At 41.2% G+C, this 23,119-nt stretch overlaps 2 protein-coding genes across 6 annotated transcripts; one reads left to right on the forward strand and one right to left on the reverse strand.

The window, feature by feature from the left end:
• Positions 1-493: 493 nt before the first annotated feature.
• On the forward strand, positions 494-895 carry LOC132398990 (palmitoyltransferase ZDHHC11-like; the record flags this gene model as incomplete). Its single annotated transcript, XM_059978828.1, has 1 exon — positions 494-895. A coding segment is annotated over one exon (402 nt), but the record flags the coding sequence as incomplete, so codon positions are not given.
• A 1,523-nt stretch (positions 896-2,418) lies between these two features.
• LOC132399314 (small ribosomal subunit protein uS5-like) lies at positions 2,419-23,119 on the reverse strand. Of its 5 annotated transcripts, none has more exons than XM_059979561.1 (8): positions 23,051-23,119; positions 13,752-13,839; positions 13,539-13,626; positions 13,336-13,443; positions 13,065-13,238; positions 8,790-8,879; positions 3,789-3,900; positions 2,419-2,555 (listed from the first exon to the last, which is right to left on the reverse strand). In XM_059979561.1, exons 3-7 carry the CDS (start codon positions 13,587-13,589, stop codon positions 3,844-3,846), a joined length of 480 nt encoding a protein of 159 aa, XP_059835544.1. In that variant the 5' UTR covers positions 13,590-13,626; positions 13,752-13,839; positions 23,051-23,119; the 3' UTR covers positions 2,419-2,555; positions 3,789-3,843. The 5 variants fall into 5 exon arrangements, with proteins under 5 accessions (XP_059835544.1, XP_059835541.1, XP_059835543.1 ...); XM_059979558.1 differs by having other exon boundaries at positions 13,719-13,839; XM_059979560.1 differs by having other exon boundaries at positions 13,800-13,839; positions 23,051-23,102.

Genomic DNA, 23,119 nt, shown 5'->3' on the forward strand with positions numbered 1-23,119 from the left:
TCTTCAAGATCGTCACTTCACTACACTTCGAAACTAAAAGTCTCTCAATTCCCCCATGAATTTCTTGAAACTTTCTGAACTGACATTCTGAGACTGTACTCCAGCAAGACTCTGGACACTGTTAAAAGATGAATTGCTTCTGTAAGGATAGTAAAACTGGACCAGAGGTAAATCGTCATACTCAAAGGCGCCCAAAGGTCAATGGTTGGAGCTGGCCACCACATCCCTATCAGTTATTATTTGGATAGCCTACTTGTTCTTCCTATCGTTGTAGTTGGTATACTTATCCCTGTTCTTCCATTGAATTGGGTACCTGCTGGTTTGGAGTTGCTTTTGCTTGGCACTTAGGTTTTCACGTGATTGCAGCCACCATCAACCCAGTTGATGATGGCATTTAGGCTAAGGGATAAAATCACCTCCGGCATTCAACTGCAAAACACAAAACTTTTACCCGGAATCATTACTGCCTGCTTTGTGAAGTTGACGTGGGTAAAAATGCAACAAGTGTGTATTTAATTTTGATCAACATTGTAAGTGGCTCAAAAATCGTGTACGAAGCAGAAATTACCAGTACTTCCTGGGCTGTGTTATCTCTGCTCTCCTTGATAGTGTGATAATCATCACCATTTCATGCACTGTGTTTGTTAGATTCTTTATAAATCCAAAACTGCTTCGAAGCAACCTAAAATTTGGATCGGTAAATGATGCAAATACCTGGCTTGTATTTCAGCCATATTTTTCCATTCATACAAACATAGCTACTATTCTTCTTCTCACTGTGGTCACTACTGGACTAAGCCTGACTGCACTGATACTTCTGTGTCAGCTTCTGTTCTTCCACTTCTACCTCATGTGGAAACGACTAAGCACCCCTGAAGCACTTTTCTGCCCGTGAATGGCAAGTGTTGAAAGTCTCACCGCAAAATGATAATGATATAAAAGCTTTACGATTGAAATCTAATCAGAATACAGAAAACGTGGCATCTCATCAAAACGGTAATCCTCACGTTCACTTTGAAAGCACCTCAACAAATGTGGTCAATATCAGAGTATCATCAGGATGGTTTCAGGATAGAGGATGAAATTTTGCCAACAGTTCCTTCTAATCGTAATCAAGCCAGGAAAAAGAAGATTTCACAGTTGAAGAAAAAAAAAACGAAGACTTAAAATGTCTGCAGGTAGAATTAAACACGAGGCTGCAATCAGCACCACTGAAGGACCAGTTCCACCTTCTCAACCACCACCAGCTCTTGCTACTGCTTTTCAGAGTTCAGTGCTTTCTCTCCAAGCCTTTCCAGCGTTGGATTATCTGTCTCCTTTATCAATGGGCACTGTCCACTCCGTGCGGGCTGCAGGACCTCCAGCTGAGTATCATTCAGATTCTGCAGAGTCCATGAATGAAATCCCGGTGGTCCAGACAAGAATAGGCAGTGCAGCAGTGGCCATGCAGACCAGCACAACCTACTACAGCACAGAGGATTCCTTTAGAAATTCTCTTCAGACTGTGATTTCCAAAGAGCGCCATAACAAAAGACCAGATCAGACAACTACAAGCAAAAAAATCGAAAGGCTTGGATCCAAGCATTGAACAGTTTTACAGAGATCTGCCTGTGAATGAGACACAAGAGTGATGAAATGCCTCTTCCTGAATAAAGATAGGGCCTAATCCTGGATCTGTGAACTGGAGACCATCCAGATTCTTTCCCCATGTCAAGGAGAACTTGGCTGAAAAAGCAAATACAGCAGCTGAATGAGTTTCATGTTCAATGGATTTCAAGGTACGCATGTTAAAGCTGGGTCCCAGTGTTGGTTAATGATGGTGCAACTACAGGAAGTGGTTTGTAATACTACATATCCATTGTGGAATAAAGTTGGTCATGACTTTGGAATTTAAATAATTAGCATATTTTTTATATTCATATATAAATGAGTTGATATTTTCTATGAAAATATCACTCCTAAAGAGATTCTAATATGTTTCATTCTGGTATTTTTGTATGAATGCTATTTATCACTTAGCATGTATCTATAGACATAAGGCCATTTCTTAAATGGAACTGCTTCTCGGGGACAGGTTCAGTGTGATGATTTTTAAGTATCACATCAGTGGTCGACAGTGCTTCTCCTTATAGATGCTGCCTGGCCTGCTGTTTTCCACCAGCATTTTGTGAGAGTTGTATTTTAACATTTAACAAACTGTTCATTGTGACAATCTGACGGGGAAAAAACCCATCATTTAACAGCTTCTTTTCAACACTTCCCTAAAACCATAGCATTTACTTTGTGTGGCCTTGGCAATCTTTTAATTGCAATGTGACATTACTCTTGTTTTATTGAAATTTTATTTGTATGATCTTTTTTTAAAAAGACTCTGTTGAGAATTGTTCCTAAGTTTAACCGTTTAGGAGCTATAGATGCGTAGTGCTGTTAACATCATATTAAGTTAGTCGCTTGTTTAATTTTCCATGTTTCTGCTTGAGTGTCAATAAACTTCGTTGATTTGCAATAATTCCTTGACTCCGTTCCACATCCATTACTGCTGGTTCCACACAATACTGTAAATAAGCAAAACAAATTATGCCAGTTCAGTTAGTTTCAAAAATGAAAATTGAAATTCAGTGTTCACCTTAAAAAAAAACACCCACATCTGTTATCTCCCCCATTTCCCTCTCTCATTATTACAGACCAGCAGGTTAATTATGCAGAACTGAGACACACAAAAAATATTTTATACTGAGCACAACTGTTATAAAGTCACATAATTTATAATGGTCTCCAAACATTAACTAACATTGGTGTCAGTAAACAAATAATTTCATATTGTTCTACCTTCAAACAATTACAACTCCAACACCAAGTGATTCACAACTTTTTCCACAAAAGTTACACATAAAAATAAGCAGAAATGCTTTTGCCAGGATCAGGATTCTGACTTACCAAAGTTGCCCAGTGTAGCTGTGCAGCCTCTGGCTGAGGTGCAGCAAGCATCACTACCAGCCATCTGGAGTAGTTTCTTCGGTACCGGAGCTGAGACTACAGGCAGTCCCCGGGTTACGAACGTCCGACTTATGGACAACTCGTATTTACAAATGGATTACCATAAAGCCTTTTCTATTGAAAATTTACAATGGTTCATAATAATGAACACATGCACTACGTTGTGACACTCATGAAAACATTGTGTGGTTTCAGCAGTTCGTCGGCTTGAGGAAGGAGAACGCCATCCGCCATTTTAAGTCAAATCACATTGCCGTTAACACTGTGCTGAGTGTGTAACTTCATACTTGGCTTAAATTTTTCTCTTATTTACCCTTGTAACCATGCCTCCAAAGTGTAAATCCGATGCAAGTGCTGGTGATGCATCAAAGAAAAGGAAAAAGATCTCGATTGAAAATAAAATGGAAATAATAAACCAATTGGAAAGAGGTAAAACACCATCAGTCATTGGAAAAGCATTAGTCTACAGTTGGTCAACAAAAAAGGATAAAGTGCTGATAGCATTTAAAGGAAGAAGAGTGGGACCTAAAAACTCCAGAACCAAAAAAGTTTTTGACCAAAGAGTTAGCTGAAGCCTTTTGTCTCATTGAAGCAGGGATGGTAAAGTTAGAGGAGCAAGATCCTAATACAGAGAGGTTCACCAAAGTTTACTGTACAGTTACTAAGGGTCTCAGCTGCTACAAGGCCACTTATGACAAGAAAAAGAAAAGCTCTGCATTGAAAGATAAAATATATACTATATACTAAGACAAACATTTAACTAACTGACGCTAAATAAGAAGCGTACGTACCTGTTCCGACTTCCCTACAAATTCAACTTAAAGACAGACTTAGGAACGATCTTGTTCATAACCCGGGGTCTGTCTGTAAACCAGCACCACATGGGGCAGGGATCAGGCGAACCTAAATTGAATCACATCAGCCTGTCACCTGTATAGAATCCATTTAACAAGTAACATTTTATTTTCAACGTATAAATGAAACACTAAGTTTTTGTTTTTAAAAAATCTAACACTTCATTTTACAAGATACTCAATGAAAAATTGACAGTTCACATTTTAGTCAATTCTCAATGACAAAAACAGAAAGCATTTTTATAGTGCAAAAAGCTTGCTCAGGTTAGTGGGCTCCAGAAAATTTATGCAGCATTGTGTAAAACTAAGTTTAATATCACAACAAAAATGGGTAATTTGACTGAACGGCACTGAGCAAGATTGCTCCAACTGACCCTGCTCAGTACTAGCATCTTTGGCTTTGACATCAGTGATGCTGAAGAGTTTCACAGTTTAGTTGAAAGATGAAGTTTTATTTAATGCCTAAAGTTTAAAAGGTCATTGCCAGCAGTTTCTTTATATTACTGCTAGTTGAGAGTCAGTGGAAAGTGAAGATCAGAGTTCGGGAGTTAAAGGATCGAGGAGAATTGATTTCAACAGTGAAACAGGTTTGACTTTGTTTGATCCTCATTTGGAAGGAATTCGTTGACTGTTCTTGTGTTAATCCCTGTGAAATAGCAGAAAGGATTGGGAACAGTTCTGTAAAGGAAAGGTCAGTGCCTTTAAGCCGTTTCATTTGTCCATCTACGTAAATTCTTCGTGGGAAAAGTTCAATTTTGGGAACTGAAGCAACACGGCATGAAAGAGAATTTAAATCGTCTTAAAAAGTCTCTCCCTTAAATGGACTGTGAGCATTTTGAACTTTTGCAATACTACTTTGAAGAACTGTTTTTGCATCATCGCTTTAAGAACTGTTTAAGCTGCCGCACAGCAGCTGATTTCCGGTTATGTTAGTGATTTGTTTACTATTGGGGGGCTTGTTTTCAGTGTTTAATAAATGTGTTAATTGTTATAAAAACCCCTGCCTAACTCATATATTTATTGTTGCTTGAATCCGTAACATAAATATGAGCCCTGACTCACCTTACAAATAAATGCAAGATCAGAATAGGGTTCATCAAACAATCTGAAGAACTCAGCAGCATTGGTGGGCAAAAAGAATTGTCAATATTTCAGGTCAAACTTCTACATGAGCAGAGTCAAGTTTATAACCCAAAACATTAAAAATTCCTTCCCAACCCCCATAGATGCTGCTCAACCCACTAAGTTCTTCCAGCAGATAGCTTATTGCCACAGATTCAGCATCTGCAGTCCCTTGTGTTCTTCAGAAACAGTTTCGATTGATTAATGATCTGGAGCAGTGGTTCCCAAAACAGGTGTGGACACATCCTTGGGGAAGGTGGGAGCTTTCAAGAAGGCAATAAAAGTAAAGGGGGTGGTGAGTGTGCAATTGGTAGCAAGGGCACAGCTAGAGGATTACAGACTTAATTTAAGAAGTGAATGACTTATAATGTATTTTATTTTGATTACAATGATCATGCAATCACCCAATCTCCTGCTAACCCACCATTCTCTTAAGACTTTGGTCAAAGCACTTTACAGTTTAAAAAGGCGTATATGACAAATAAACTTTTATTCAGGGATGATGATGGCAGAGCTTGACATCGAAACATTGGTTATAATCAATACCTGTCTCTGGCTGGAAGCATAAGAGTTTATTCACATTATAGTTGAAAAGCAATGCAACTCTTCAGTATTTGGCATATCACGAGAAATCCGGACTGAAGAGATCTGTCCTTTTCCAGGCCTGGCCCATGCTTTCTGGCTGTTCACTACTGTAGTACAGAACAATACTTGAGGCTCCTTAGGGCTGTCATAGCAGTGGGGGAGGTAAACTATTAACTGTTTCCAATGACATGTCTTAAATAGCCTCTGATAACCAAGTCCAGTTCCCGGCCTTCACATGAGGCTTAGCTACTAAGCTTGGCGGAACCGTTCCTACTGAAGGGGCAAAGGCAGGCTACTAGTGCCTTAAAAACAGTCGCTCTGGGCAGATAGAGCTCATCAGCCATGGTTGGTAGCTCATCATCCAGAAGGAAAACACTGATCTCAAAGCACTGCTGTCTTGCGATTATATCCACTCACGGTGAAGGTTTTGGGAATATATTCCAAAGAAAACCTGAGGCAGTCCTGTGTTGAGTTCAACGCCAGTTGGCAACTCCTACATCACTGCTGGTGCCAAACTGTATGGATCTCTGCATTCCATTGGATTCAATAGCTTGCTTGCCATATCGTACTGCCTTGGCTTGGGTTATCCAATATAGATAGCTAAGATTTCCATGGTTGACCTCAACTAGCAGAGGTGCAAAACAAATTGATCTGATTATTTGTCACTACTTTGAATTTTCTTTCAGTGCATCATAAATAAAAATATTTTATAGTATTTACGTACTGTCAAGTCAAGTCACTTTTTATTGTCATTTCAACAATAACAACCGGTACAGTACACAGTAAAAACGAGACATTTCAGTACCATGGTGCTACATGAAACAATACAAAAACGACACTGAACTACGTAAAACTACCCTAGACTACAGACCTACCCGGGACTGCATAAAGTGCACAAAACAGTGCAGGCATTACAATAAATAATAAACAAAACAATTGGCACAGTAGAGGGCAGTAATTTGGTGTCAGTCCAGGCTTTGGGTATTGAGGAGTCTGATGGCTTGGGGGAAGAAACTGTTACATAGTCTGGTCATAAGAGCCTGAATACTTCTGTGCCTTTTGCCAGATGACAGGAGGGAGAAGAGTTTGTATGAGCGGTGTGGGGGGTCTTTACGGATGCAGCGTTTAGTATAAATGTCTGTAATGGCAGGAAGAGAGACCCTGATGATCTTCTCAGCTGACCTCACTATCCACTGCAGGGTCTTGCAATCTGAGATGGTGCAATTTCCAAACCAGGCAGTGATGCAGCTGCTCAGGATGCTCTCAATACAACCTCTGTAGAATGTGATGAGGATGGTGGGGTGGGAGATGGTCTTTCCTCAGCTTTCGCAGTAGAGATGCTGCTGGGCTTTCTTTGCTGTGGAGCTGGCATTGAGGGACCAGGTGAGATTCTCCGCCAGGTGAACACCAGGAAATTTGGTGCTTTTAACGATCTGTACCGAGGAGCCGTCGATGTTCAGTGGAGAGTGGTGGCTCCGTGCCCTCTTGAAGTCAACAGCCATCTCATTTGTTTTGTTCAGATTCAGAGACAAGTTGTTGGCTCTGCACCAGTCTGTTAGCCGCTGCATCTCCTCTCTGTTTGCTGACTCATCGGTCTTGCTGATGAGACCCACCACGGTCACGTCATTGGCGAACTTGATGTGGTTCAAACTGTGTGTTGCAGCACAGTCGTGGGTCAGCAGAGTGAACAACAGTGGACTGAGCACACAGGCGGTGAGGGGGCCCATGCTCCTTGTGATGGTGTTGGAGATGCTGCTTCCGATCTGGACTGACTGAGGTCTGAGGTCTCCCAGTCAGGAAGTCATCCAGTTGCAGAGGGATGTGTTCAGACCCAGTAGGCTCAGCTTTCCAATCAGTTTCTGAGAAGTGATTGTGTTGAATGCTGAAGTCTATGAACAGCATTTGAACATACGCATCTTTTTTGTCCAGGTTGGTTAGGACCAGGTGATGACAATGGTGTTGTCTATTGAGTGGTTGGGATGGTACATGAACTGCAGAGGGGGCCAGTGGGGGGGGGGGCAGCAGGGTCTTGATGTGCCTCATAATGAGCCTCTCAAAGCACTTTATGATGGATTGAGTCAACGGGACGGTAGTCATTGAGGCAGGACACTGAAGACTTCTTCGGCACGGGGACGATGGTGGCGGCCTTGAAGCATGTTGGAACGACGGTGCTGCTCAGGAGATGTTGAAGATTTCAGTGAGAACATCTGTTAGCTGGTCTGCACATCCTCTAAGCACTTTGCCAGGAATATTGTCTGGTCCAGATCCTTCTGTGGGTTGACCCTGCACAGGGTTCTCTTCACATTGGCCACGGTGAGACATAGCACCTGGTCATTTGGAGGAGGGGTGGACTTCTTCACCACCACGTCATTTTCCGCCTCAAAATGAGCACAGAAGTTGTTCAGCACATCTGGGAGGGAGGCATCACCCACACAGTCAGGTGATGTGGTCCTGTAGTTGATGATGTTCTGAATGCCCTTCCACATGCATCGCGTGTCGCCGCTGTCCTGCAAGCGGCTGTGGATTTGCTGGGTGTGTGCACGCTTTGCCTCTGATGGCCTGGGACAGTTTGGCCTTCATGGTTGTTAGGGTTGCCTTGTCACCTGCCCTGAAGGCAGAGTCACGAGTCATGAGCAGCGCACGCACCTCTGCTGTCATCCATGGTTTCTGGCTAGCACGTATAGTAATGGTCTTGGACACAGTGACGTCATCTTTGCACTTGATGTAGCCAGTCACTGATGCCGTGTACTCCTCTAAGTTGGTGGAGTAGCCACCGGTTGCAGCCTCCCTGAACATATGCCAGTCAGTGAGCTCAAAGCAGTCCTGAAGAGCAGAGCTGGCTCCTGCTGGCCAGGTTTTCACCTGCTTCAAAACTGGTCCGGAGCATCTGACAAGCAGTCTGTCTGCTGTGATTAGCATAACAGAGATGTGGTCTGAGTAACTGAGATGGGGGCGGGGCTCCGCCAAGTATACGTCAGGAATGTTTGTGTAAACAAGGTCCAATGCGTTCGCCCCCTCGTTGCAAAGTCCACATGCTGATGGAATTTGGGGAACACTGACTTGAGGTTTGCGTGGTTGAAATCTCCGGCGAGAAAAAACAGTTCATCAGGTGTGTGTTCTGCAGTTCGCTAATAGCCCCATACAGTTCATAAAGAGCGCCCCCTTAGCAGCACAGAGTTTTGCACCATTCCATATTGATATAAACACACAAGCCACCACCGCGAGTCTTACCGGAAAGAGCTGCACCCCTGTCCGCTTGAAACAAGGCGAGCCCATCCAGCTGAACAGCGGCGTCCAAGATTCCATCAGTGAGCCATGTCTCTGTGAAAACATACGCACAGCAGACCTTATACTCCCGCCGAGTGTTTTGTTGGAGTCGGATGTAGTCCAAGTTATTGTCCAGGGAATGGACATTGGAGAGCAGAATGGATGGGAGAGCCAGCCGGCTAGGGTTTGCTTTTTGCCTGGCACAGACCCCTGTCCGCTTGCCTTGCTTCCTCGCACACCGCTTACGATGTACGTACCTACAGCACCAGCATCAGGTTACTCCGAGGACAGTAGGCCCGATCCCCTCAGCAAGCTGAGGTCACATAATTTAACCAAATCTTCATGAAGGTTTGTTTTTGGGTGATCTTTGTATTGTAGCAAGTATCTGGTGATGGTAGAATGTCCAGAAAGGGAGAAGAAAGTGCTGAGGACATGTTCTGGGAGCAAGGAGCCGGCAACCCAAAAAGATTTGGGAGCCACTGATATTTGGAATTTGGGAATTTTATATTTGGGAATCTTAGCTGAATTGTTTTAAATTGCCTGTTTATTAAATATATTAAGGCTCTCAAGAGTGAGGAAAAGGAAACATGGTATGCCAATTTGAGAAGCTTTCATAATTACACTATCTTTTGTCAACAAAACTAAAAGTCCCATTCACTGTACCTTTTTACAATTAGACCAAAGACAGAGGAGCAGAATGAAGCCATTCAGCCCATCAATTCTACTTCACCATTCCATCATGGCCAATTTACTATTCCTCTCAAAGCCATTCTCTGCTTATCCCCGTAACCTTTGACACTGACCAACCAAGAACCTATCAATCACTACTTTAAATATACTCAGTGACTTGGCCTCCACAGCTGTCCATGGCATAGCATTCCAGATTCACAACCCTCTGGCTATAGAAATCCTCTTCTGCATCCTTCTATTCTGATGCTCTGCCCACTAGTCCTAAACTCACCCACAATAGGAAGCATGCTGTCCACATCCACTCTATCTAGGCCTTTCAATATTCACCAGGGTTTAACAATATCCAGTCTTTCTAAACTCAAGCAAGTACAGGTCCTGAGCCAAACATTCCTCATATATTAACCCTTTCATTCACAGAATCATTCTTGTGAACCCTTTCTGCACCCTCTCCAATGCCAATACACCTACGGAGCCCAAAACTACCCACAGTACTCCAAGTGCTGTCTGATGAATGCCTTATAAAACCTCAGCATCATCTCCCTGCTCTTATATTCTAGTCCTCTGAAAGTGGATGTTAACATTGCATTTGCCTTCCTTACCACTGACTCAAACTGCAAGTGAATCCTCTATGAGAACTCTCAAGTCCTTCTGAACCTGATTTTTGAATTCTCTCCCCATTTTATGCCTTTATTCCTTCTGCCAAGTGCATGACTATACACTCCCCTGCACTATATTCCAACTGCCACTTCTTTGCCCAAACTCCCAATCTGTTTAAGTCCTTCTGCAGGCTTCCTGTTTCCTCAACAATCTATGTATCATCTGCAAGCTTGGCCACAAAGCCATCAATTCCAACTAAATCATTGAAATACAAGGTAAAGTGCTCCCAATGTTGAACGCTGTGGAACACTAATCTTTTGCAGCAAACCAGAATAGGTCCTGTTGTTTTAACTCTTTGGCTCCTGCCAGTCAGCCATTCTTCTATCCATGCTCATATCTTTCCTATAACACCATATCAAAGGCCTTCTGAAAATCTAAGCAAGCAACACCACCAACTCTCCTTTGTCGACCTTGCCTGTAATTTCCTCAAAGAATTCCAACAGATTTGTCCGACAAGATTTCCCCTCAAGGAAACTATGCTGACTTTGGCATGTTATATGTCTCTGAGTACCCCAAAATCTCATCCTTAACAATGAACTCCAACATTTTCCCAAGCACTGAAGTCAGGCTAACTGGCCTCTAATTTCCTTTCTCCTGCCTATCTCCCTTCTTAGAGTGGAGTGACATTTACAACTTTTCAGTCCTTTGGAAACATTCCAGAATCTAGTGCATTTTGAAAGATCACTCCAAAACCTTTTCAAGAACCCTGTGATGTAGTCCATATGGTCCAGGTAACTTACCCACTTACAGACCTTGCAAGCTTTCCAAATACCTTCTCCCTTAGTAACAGCAACTACACTGCTGTGCCCTGACACTCTAATTTCTCATATACTGCTTTTGTCTTCCCTAGTGTAGACCAGGGGAAGGCAACCTACGGCCAGCAAAGGTATTTTGACTGGCCTGCGAGCAAAAATTGGGATGCTATGCTTATCTGGCACACGAGCGATTTTTCCTTATTTTGAGTGTTTCACGCGACCACACTGATGGACATGCATAGCGTCTTGTTACACTGGCCCCAGGTTCTGTTTTGTTCCAAACTAAACACAGGTATATATGAATGACGGGAAGGCAGATTACCTTATTAATATGTATTAAATACTCTCCATGCACGCGCAGGTTTTCAGATGGGATCGTTCAAATTTGTAAACAAAAACAGCGTCACTGTGTTTTAACAAGAAATCCATGCTAAATATCCAGATATTTCCATGTGCTAAGATACTTGTCGAATAACTCATGTTTCCAAATAAAATCAAAGAAAATAATTCCAATGGCAATGAATGCAAAATGCAGGAAGGTAGACACTGAGTGCCAAAATTTCCAAGACACTTGGACACTAGATTACTTCTTCATTGAGCAAGCTGAGAAACCAGTTTGTCTCATTTGCCTAGAAAATGTTGCTGTGAAGGTGGTGGCAAATATCAGGCGACATTAGGAGACCCACCATAGTTGAAATTTTAACAAGTTTACTGGGCAAGCAAGGAAAGATGAAGTTGAGCTAATGAATATTGTTTGTCCTGAAAATAAATTATTTATTTGCATCTATCAGCCTGTCAGCAAGAATGATCACACGGCAAGTTCCAAACAAATTTGACGAACTCCGCTCTCATGCCTCCGCAATTCTCTTTATTCCATTGAAACATTAACTGTAGCTTCTCTCTTTCAAACTGCAGGGTGAATTATATCATATTATAATCACTGATTCCTAAAGGTTCCTTTACTTTAAGCTTCCTAATCAAATCTAACTCATTACACAACACCCAATCTAGAATCACTTTTTCCCCTAGTGGACTTGACCATAAACTGCTCTGGTGTCAGCAAATAAAATATTTCAAGCCATATAGAAAGTACACTTGATTAGAAAGATGCAGTTATTACTTTGGACGCAGGGACCTACATTTTACAGCAGGCTTGAGATTTTGCCTGCATTTTGTTTACCACTGCCACATGGTAACTAGTATTTGGCATAAGCAGATGAATAAATGGCTAAGAAACATTGTGACACTGACATTCATCCTGGCACAGGCAGAAAGTGGACTACAAAAACAGGGTTCACACAAATTAGACTCAATTTGATGCAATTTGCACCAGGGCCACAGCAAGACGGATACTGTATGAAAAGATGCAACTTCTACAGACTAAAAATCCTTATCAGAAGTCAGCGCTTTTTATGTTTAGGACCAGTGCAGTGAACAACCAGAAAGTGACACACCAGAAATAAAACCACAAAATACTCCTGTCAGGCTGCATACACGGCAAGAGCAAAAAAGGTTAACATTTCAGAGAAAAGTTCCTTCATCAGACAGACTGCAGAAGGCAACCACTAAGGAACTGAAAAGGGCAGAAAAGACCATTTAAAAATGGACTTTTAAAATGCATTCACATTAAAATATTGGCAGGGACTGAATCAAAAAAAAAGCTAGAATGGTGGCCTTTCTACACAAAGAACGGGCATTAAACCAAGATATGCAAAGTTTTGTTCAGACTACAATGAAAATGATGAGTAATATGCCTGTAATATAGCGTACAAAAGATACATTGGCTTTGGACAGAGGGCTGCATAAAAATAATATGCAGGTAATGCTGCTTAACATTACATTATGAGACATGTCAGGTCGATTATTATCTTTCCATAATAGAGTATCATTCCTTTGCTCTGTTTTAAAGGGAGAAAGTATATGCAACTCTCTTAATGGTAGAACAGCCACTTGGATCCATACATACCCCTTGATTTACCCCTATACATACATTCAATGCAGCCAAAATACTAAACAATTGTCTGAATTAATTATTTATGTTGTGCCAGGTATTTGCTATATCACTGCCTTCACAGAACCACAAATATAACTGAAATCTTACGTTAAATGAAGAATGCTTATCAGTACGTGAACTTGCCTTGCAATGTACAGTATGTAGTTTTCCAATTTTGTTACCCCAATAACCATATTGTACAGGAATGATTGACAGTTTTGCCAGAATGATAGCCCCTCGAATGGCAGTGGCTACTTCTTTTGAACATTTCACATCCAATCCAATATGGCCATTATAGTCTCCAATAGCAACAAAAACCTGAAAATTTCAAAAAGGAAATTTAAAATTTACTTTTCAAAGAAGTAACATAATTCACTTTGTACAATAGTAGTGATCTAGAAACAAAAACCCTTACCATGAACCTGGTGTGCTGGCCAGCACAGGTTTGCTTCTGCACAGGCATGATCTTGAGAACTTCATCCTTCAAGGCTGAACCCAGGAAGAAGTCAATGATTTCAGACTCCTATACAAAAAAAAGCTTTAAACTCAGAACAATGTTTCACATGAGGAATTATAAAATCATGTCAAAGTAAGAATATTAAATCATCAGGACTTTACTTTAATAGGAAGGGAGCAAAGGTAAATTTCTTCCAGAGTCTTGATATTCATATCTTTTACCAAGCGTCCAAGTTGTTACTGGTACCCACTGCGGAGATTTAAGGAACACATTTCAAAACTAATGCCACAAGAGTTTGTGCATATACACACAAAAAAAAAGCCAAGAACTATTTCATTTACTCAATTGTGAATCTTATTTATCTTCAGTTTTACCACCACGTGCACCCCGGCCCCGACCACGGTCGCCAAAACCAAACCCACCACGAAATCCTCCTCTACCAGCGGCATCGTCTGCCTTTTGCTGTAAAGCAAAAAATAAATCACAGGATGTAGTAGCAACACATTCAGATTTCAAAAGCAGAGTAAAATCTACATTCTAGACAGGTCTACATCAATAATTGCCCACAGTAATAAAACGATGAATATGCATCATTACATAAATAAAATTGTTCTAGTATAGCAGTCCCTGATCTTAAAATCACATCCTGGTTCCGCACTATGAAAATCATCATCCATTTTTACAAAACTCTGAGTACTATTCCTTTTATTTTACGCTTCTCACCAAAGAAACAGATTCAAAACTCCCTGACTCTAAGGGAGTGTCTCTATGGTTGATGTGTACAGTAAAAAAAAATACAAGGGGCTAGAATTTTCAGTCACCAATGGATGAAATACTGGCCTACGACCTGAAAGATTTTAATGAAATCGCTATAAGTTATTTGCCTGTGTCACTATTCTATCATAGACAACAGCAGTAAATTCACTTACTGAAAATTCCCACTTATTACAATATTACAATCAAGCTGGTTGTTCCATCAATTATCATCGATCATGACACCAATACCAATTCCACCTGCAATCACTATGTACTCATATGCGCTGTTGTATTTTTAAACAAAATGCTAACAACTGCAAAAACATAAAGCTTCATCTCATATTCCTGAATATGTTAATAAAGGCGTGGATGTGAAGTTGTTTCAAGTGAAAGCAAAGATTATACAGCTGAATTTCCTTTGATGTATCTTTCTACTGAAGCCCAGCCACACGTGAATAGCTCAGACTCTCTTCATAAATCTTAAGTGAAATATAATTCCCTTTAAGGTTAAGGCTGGGAACTGCTTTTCACGCAAGAAAACAGATATAATCCACTACTGTACAGAAATAAAGGCAGTTGCTAGTTCAGTCCGGCTCTTGGCCTAATTGGGGTATGGAAGCCTCAGTAGTCGGCCAGTATTAAACTCCTTGCCTTCGATTAGATTCGCATCGGGCACAAAAAAGGCCAGCAAAATAAGCTTTAATAATTAGAGAAGGGTGCTTCCCAGCCATGGATGGGAGGCCTGGAGGGCAGATGGCCCAATTACCAAGGATCCCCAACAAACTACTTGCATGATAACTTTCCACAGAAGGCCGAACTCTGGTGCACACTCTATTAAAGCTTCTTCTATTTCCGGCAGTTTAGATGCACTTGGGCGTATTACTGCCCTCCGCAGGATGTATAGTTAATTATAGAATTTCAAGAAACTCAAATTCTCGAATATAAACTAATCGCACATAGAAACTGAATAATAAACTCTTCAATCAGATGGTGGTTCTTTTGGTCGCCAAAGATTTAATAGAAAAACAAAATACATTTAAGTCAGACAGCCTCTTGAACAATATGCTTCTTTCAATTTTATATCGATTACAACTCAGTAAAACTTGCTGAACTGTCTCTGGTCTACCAATCACATAATCCAGTAGGATGTTTTCCTATTATTTTTAAATAATAGTTTAGCCCACAATGCCCCAACCCAAGTCTTGTTAATTTCACCATACCTCTATAATTTAGAGACCTTTTTAACTAGTGGGTGACCAGAAAAGAAATGCCTTCCCTTTAATTCATTTTTCCAAATCTCCTGCCACTTCTTCTCTATACCTTTTTTTTAAAATCCTACTTCTCAATTCTGCTCTGCCTAGGGGTATTCTAATTCCTACTTGCCCACTCTGTAAGGAAGACTTAGCAATGCCATCCACAATTTCATTTCCCTCCACCCCAGCATGCCCAGGTATCCATGTAAATCTGACTTCACAACCCATCTTCCCTACTCTAAACAAAACTAAGAGAATCTCAATAACTATGTCAGGACAAGCTTTTGATTTATTCCCTTTTAGCCTCTAAGGCAGCAGCAGAATCCAAACAGATGATAACCCTGCATGGTCGAGAGTCTTCTATCCACTATAAGGACTGGAGGATTGCTAATAATGCTGTTGCAAAGCCAGAAACACCATCTGAAACCCAGTGACCAATCTCAACTTGTTGAGACACGTACATCCCAAATCCTGCCTTACTGTTCTCTGGGTCCACTGAGTCATCGGTAAAAATCTTCAGATAAGATCCCCATTTATTATTTAAATATTCATTTATGGTCGATGCTGTTGAAATTACTCTGCTTCCATGAAGTTGAAAAAGGATGAATAGGTCTACTTCTGGTTCTGGCAAAAGCCAAAAAGGAATGGGTGGCAAGCAAATTTGGTCAGCTATGTCTTCCTCAATCAGTTTCAATTTCACAGCCCAGATATTAACCAACTCTAAAAAAGGATATCTTTTAACTTTACTTTGACGCTCCGACATCTCCTGCAAAAGACACTTTAATGGACGGCTGTGATTGAAGCCATTTTGCCCAATACGCAGGCCTAACTTAACCTGTCTTAAATATGGAGGCACTTCTCCCATTTCCACACATAATACAGGGACTGATGTTGCTCTAACTGCTCCACAACTGAGTCTAAGTGCTTTAGACTGCACAGTGTCTAATTTTTCAAGCACTGCTGTAGCAGCAGAACCATAAGCAATAAATGATCTAATTATAGCTACATATATTAAGTACATAGTTTCCCGCCCTGCTCCCCAGTCAGATCCAGCAATACTTCTCATAACATTTAAAACTTTCTCACACTTTCCAGTTGTTTTATCTATTATGAACCCTCCAAGTAAATCTTTATCAAACCAGACACCTAAAAACATGAATACCTTGACTTTTTCTAATGGAGAATCATATAGACACAATTCACAAGCAGGAATCTTTCTTCTAAAGTCAAAACTCATATATTTGGATATAGAAGCAGAAATCCTGAAACCCCATTTATTTGCCCAGTTTTCAACTGACCTTAAAGCCTTTTGTACCTGCTTTAATATATATTTGACATTTCCTCTTTTCCAGATTGCACCATTGTCTGCAAACAACTACTTGCCAAATCCTGTCCCAACGGGCCAATGAAAAATTATCCCTAGCAGCCCTCTCCTCAACTTCTACAATCAAATTTCTACTAAATCTACATATTATAGGAAAGTGATCACTTCCTCGTGTGTATCTGTCCATAACATCCCATTCTCCATCCCTGGTTAAATTTGAGGAAGTGATTGATAAGTCTAAATGACTACAAGTATTCTTTACAATATTAAATCTTGTAGACCTTCTGTCATTTAGAAGTACTATGTTATATTTATCTAGAAACTCCTCTAATACCACTCCATTACTATCTTTACTTTCACTACCCCATATAGGATTATGGGCATTGAAATCTCCAACCCAAATTACTGGAGATCTTACCTTATTCATAATTTCATCAAAATCTGATATCATATTACATGGATTATAAAAGTTAATTAAAGTTGTTTGACCATGAGAGCTCCAAACCTCCACACCCACAATTTCAAGGTTAGATTTAAAATCAAGTCTTCTAAACTGAAGTCCTGTTTTTACGAAAGTTGCACATCCTCCACCAGATTTACCCGTTCTGTCAGCTCTCTAGCTATCATACCCAGGCACGAGGAAATCTGCAAATGCTGGAAATTCAAGCAACACACACAAAATACTGGTGGAACGCAGCAGACCAGGCAGCATCTATAGGCTGCCTACAGGAAGAAGTACAGTCAACGTTTTGGGCCAAGACCCTTCGTCAACCTGAAACGTCGACTGTACTTCTTCCTATAGATGCTGCCTGGCCTGCTGCATTCCACCAGCATTTTGTGTGTGTTGCTATCATATCCAGGGATCACAAAATCTAAATGAGGCTTTAACCATGTCTCCTGTATACAGATCAAATCAGGCTTATCTTTAAAAATTCCAACAAATCTTTTTAATTCTTGACCATTTCCAATTAAACTTGTTGCATTCCATTGTAATATTAAAAACATACAAATATTAATTATTGGCATCTTTATCCACATAAAGCTCCTCCATTCTCTCTGACCCTAACAACTGGGAAGCCGTTCCAGTGATTATTTGTCTGTCATATACTCATGTAATTTTTCCTGTAAAACCCGTTTCATAGTAAGGAATCTCTCTGCAGCTCCAACAACAACTTTTATCATATCCAACTTCTTGATTGTAGTTTTAGCTTCGACCAGTACATCAACAACAAAATGCCAAAAAAGACTTTAGTCTTCAACAACATATCTGATGGAACTATAGTTGGAAAACACAGAATGTGCTGACTCCCCATCGTTCCAATCTTTTCCTTACTTCTCTTTTGTTCTCTATCAACTTCCTTTACTGCCTCAGCATGATATTTTTTGTTGGTTACTAACAACCTGAATCTGCTTTGCCTTGATAAAATACTCACATCCTTTGAATGCCACTATATGGTCCACTCCACAGTTACTGCATTTAGGTGCCACTGCCTTACACACTTTAATATCATGATCCTCTCCACATTTCACACATCTTCTTTTACCTCAACACGAACCAGCAACTTGTCCAAATCTCTGGTAATTATAACAGCGCAAGAGAGGTCGAATATATTATAACCATATAACAATTACAGTAGGGGAACAGGCCATCTCGGCCCTTCTAGTCCATGCCGAACACTTACTCTCACCTAGTCCCACTGACCCGCACTCAGCCCATAACCCTCCATTCCTTTCCTGTCCATATACCTGTCCAATTTTACTTTAAATGACAATACCGCACCTGCCTCTACCACTTCTACTGGAAGCTCATTCCACACAGTTACCTCTCTAAAGAAATTCCCCATTGTGTTACCCCTAAACTTTTGCCCCCTAACTCTCAACTCATGTCCTCTTGTTTGAATCTCCCTTACTCTCAATGGAAAAAGACTATCCACGTCAACTCTATCTATCCCCCTCATAATTTTAAATACCTCTATCAAGTCCCCCCTCAACTTTCTATGCTCCAAAGAATAAAGACCCAACTTGTTCAACTTTTCCCTGTAACTTAGGTGCTGAAACCCAGGTAACATTCTAGTAAATCTTCTCTGTACTCTATTTTGTTGACATCTTTCCTATAATTTGGTGACCAGAACTGCACACAATACTCCAAATTCGGCGTTACCAATGCCTTGTACAATTTTAACATTACATCCCAACTCCTATACTCAATGCTCTGATTTATAAAGGCCAACATACCAAAAGCTTTCTTCACTACCCTATCCACATGAGATTCCACCTTCAGGGAGCTATGTACCATTATTCCTAGATCACTCCATTCTACTGCATTCTTCAATGCCCTACCATTTACCATGTATGTCCTATTTGGATTATTCCTACCAAAATGTAGCACCTCACACTTATTAGCATTAAACTCCATCTGCCATCTTTCAGCCCACTCTCCTAAATGGCCTAAATCTCTCTGCGCTTTGAAAACCTACTTCATTATCCACAACGCCACCCACCTTAGTATCATCTGCATATTTACTAATCCAATTTACCACCCCATCATCCAGATCATTAATGTATATGACAAACAACACTGAACTCAGTACAGATCCCTGAGGCACACCACTAGACATCGGCCTCCAACCTGACAAACAGTTATCCACCACTACTCTCTGGCATCTCCCATCCAGCCACTGTTGAATCCATTTTACTACTTCAATCTTAATACCTAATGATTGAACCTTCCTAACTAACCTTCGTGTGGAAACTTGTCAAAGGCCTTACTGAAGTCCATATAGACAACATTCACTGCTTTACCCTCGTCAACTTTCCTCGTAACCCGCTTCAAAAAATTCAATAAGATTTGTCAAGCATGACCTTCTGCGCACAAATCCATGTTGACTGTACCTAATCAGACCCTGTCTATTCAGATAATTATATATACCATCTCGAAGAATACTTTCTATTAATTTACCCATCACTGACTTCAAACTGACAGGCCTATAATTGCTAGGTTTACTCTTAGAACCCTTTTTAAACAATGGAACCACATGAGCAATATGCCAATCCTCCGGCACCATCCCCGTTTCTAATGACATTTGAAATATTTCTGTCAAGAGCCCCTGCTATTTCTACACTAATTTCTCTCAAGGTCTAGGGAAATCCTGTCAGGATGCAGAGATTTATCCACTCTTATGTACCTTAAAAGCTCCAGTACTTCCTCCTCTTTAATTGTCATAGTTTCCATAACTTCCTTACCTTACACAATTCAATATCCTTCTCCTTAGTGAATACTGAAGAAAAGAAATTGTTCAAAATCTCCCCCATCTCTTTCAGCTCCACACATAGCTGTCCACTCTGATTCTCTAAGGGACCAATTTTATCCCTCACTATCCTTTTGCTATTAATATAACTGTAGAAACCCTTCGGATTTATTTTCACCTTACTTGCCAAAGCAACCTCGTATCTTCTTTTAGCTTTTCTAATTTCTTTAAGATTCTTCTTACATTCTTTATATTCCTTGAGCACCTCATTTACTCCATGCTGCCTTTACTTATCGTAGATATCTCTCTTTTTCCTAACCAAGTTTCCAACATCCCTTGAAAACCATGGCTCTCTCAAACTTTTAACCTCCCCTTTCAACCTAACAGGAACATAAAGATTCTGTACCCTCAAAATTTCACCTTTAAATGACCTCCATTTCTTTGTTACATCCTTCCCATAAAACAAACTGTCCCAATCCACTCCTTCTATAACCTTTCGCATCTCCTCAAAGTTAGCCTTTCTCCAATCAAAAATGTCAACCCTGGGTCCAATCCTATCCTTCTCCATAATAATATTGAAATTAATGGCATTGTGATCCCTGGACCTTAAGTGCTTCCCAACACATACCTCTGTCACCTGACCTATTTCATTCCCCAACAGAAGATCCAACACTGCCACTCCTCTAGTTGGTACCTCTATGTATTGCTGCAAAAAACTATCCTGCACACATTTTACAAACTCCAACCCATCCATCCCTTTCACAGTATGGGCTTCCCAGTCTATGTGTGGAAAGTTAAAATCCCCCAAAATCACAACACTGAGCTTATTACAAATACTTGCTAGCTCCTTGTAAATTTGCTCCTCCAATTCTCGCTCCCAATTAGGTGGTCTATAATACACCCCTATAAGTGTTACTACACCTTTCCATTCCTCAATTCCACTCAAATAGCCTCCCTAGATGAGCCCTCTAATCTATCCTGCCACAGCACTGCTGTAATATTTTCTCTGACAAGCAACGCAACACCTCCTCTTGTCCCTCCGATTCTGTCACACCTGAAGCAAAGAAATCCAGGAATATTTAATTGCCAATCACACCCCTCCTGCATCCATGTTCCACTAATAGCTACATCATCATATTTCCAGGTATCAATCCATGCTCTAAGCTCGTCCACCTTTCTTTCAATGCTCCTAGCATTAAAATAAATGCATTCAAGAAATTCTCCACCTCTTCCTCTGTTTATCTCTAACAGTACAAAGAACTTTACTGTCTTCTTTTACTTCCTTCTCCCATACATCTGTTCCTACAGTCTGGTTTCCCTCTCCTATCTAGTTTAAATCCACTGGAGCCTCTTTAGCAAACCTATCCGCAAGAATATTTGTCCCCCTCCAGTTCAGATGTAAACCGTCCCGCTGGAACAGGTATCACCTTCCCTGGAAAACTGCCCAATTATCTATAAATCTGAAGCCCTCCCTCCTGCACCATGTCTTCAGCCATGTGTTGATCTGCACTATTTTAGTTTTTCTAAACCCACCTGCACGTGGCACTGGTAGCAATCCAGAGATTGCTATCCTGGAGGTCCTGTCCTTTAACTTGGCACCTAGCTCCCTAAACTCACCTTTCAGGACCTCCTCATTCTTCCTACCCACGTCATTGGTCCCTACATGGACTACAACATCAGGCTGCTCACCCTCCTTCTTGAGAATACTGAGAACTCGATCCGAGATATCACGGACCCTGGCACCAGGGAGGCAACAGACTCTTCCACAGAACCTAACTCAGGAGTCACCAACCTTTTTTGCACTGCGGACCAGTTTAATATTGACAATATTCTTGCAGACCGGCCGACAGAAGGTGGGGAGGGGGTGTTAAACACGGCTGGAATACAGCGATACTCAAACGGGGTTCCTTATGTCCAATCTATTCCATAATTTAGTTTTTGTGGCTCTCAGCACTTAGCTTCTGTCTCGCTTGCTCATGTTTTTTCCACTCCAAAAACTCAATGGGTTTGGGTGCTTGGACTCAAAGTACTGAAGCAGCTTTGAGGGCCTCATTACCTCATTAGCCAGCCTCCAGGCCCAAACTCCAGCTTCCTGCCTGCCAGATGCCTTGGCCAGTCACGGCTGATCATGGGTGGGTGGAGAGGACAAGGTAAGGGCTGAAGGTCCCTGTGCCGGGGTCACGGCGGTCGCAGTCCGGAGAAAGCAACCGATCGAGTGAGGAGTGAGGCGTGTAGGTAGGTAGGATCTATCGGCCAACAAAAGTTTGTCTCTAGGGATGACTTTCAGTAGATCGCAGCAAGGTAGCTGCTCTGCTACTTACGAAACCCTGAGCCCGAATGAGGTCGTCTGCAAATATTTTAGCACCGGGTTCCCCAAGAATATTCGGTGTGCTAAACAGGTTTGGAGGCGGTGCCCATCTATCTGAGCTCCAGGCCGGTACTTCCCGCCGGCTGCGCAAAGCCAACCAGTGACCCCTGGTTGGGATCACCAATCACCCTCCTTCTCTCGATCTTAATCGCTTAGCTTCAATCACTCAACCGCTTTTAACATTGTCCAAAATTTCCTTTTCAGTCATGCCAGACCAAATACCATACACTACCCCCCAACTCCCTTCCTATCTTTCAGAGTAATACACTTCACTGTCACAACCAATTTTTCCCACTGTTTTAGCATCGCTATATTGGTCAACATCTTTGCAACAAATCTTCAGCAATCCATTATACAAAATCTTGGCCTAGAGTACTCTACCCATTTGGTTCTCTAATGCTGCTACGGCTTTTGAAGGATTAAGGGCTCTAAATCCTCCTTCCCCTTCCTTCAGACCTTCAATTTTATACAGAACTATGAATTTCTCCAAGTCACCCATTTTCCTCAATTTGTTGTCCCCTATTACATCGGATCTTTCACTTGATGCACCTCTACCCTTACTTGTGAAGTATTCCAGTCTCCCTACACTCCCCCCCCCCCCCCCCCCAGAGGCTACTAACCCTTTCAAACTACTAGGCTGAATAAAGGGAAAGAAAATAAATTAATAAAAGACGTAAAACTAAACAAACTGGCCAACCAAAAGTTAAGGGAAACCACCACTGACCTAACTTCAAAACAATACTTCCACCCAGCCGGCCCAACCCGCCCGGCTCGCATCCTAGTAACGTCTCCG

This window comes from Hypanus sabinus, chromosome 9, assembly GCF_030144855.1.
Source record: "Hypanus sabinus isolate sHypSab1 chromosome 9, sHypSab1.hap1, whole genome shotgun sequence".
NCBI lineage: Eukaryota > Metazoa > Chordata > Chondrichthyes > Myliobatiformes > Dasyatidae > Hypanus > Hypanus sabinus.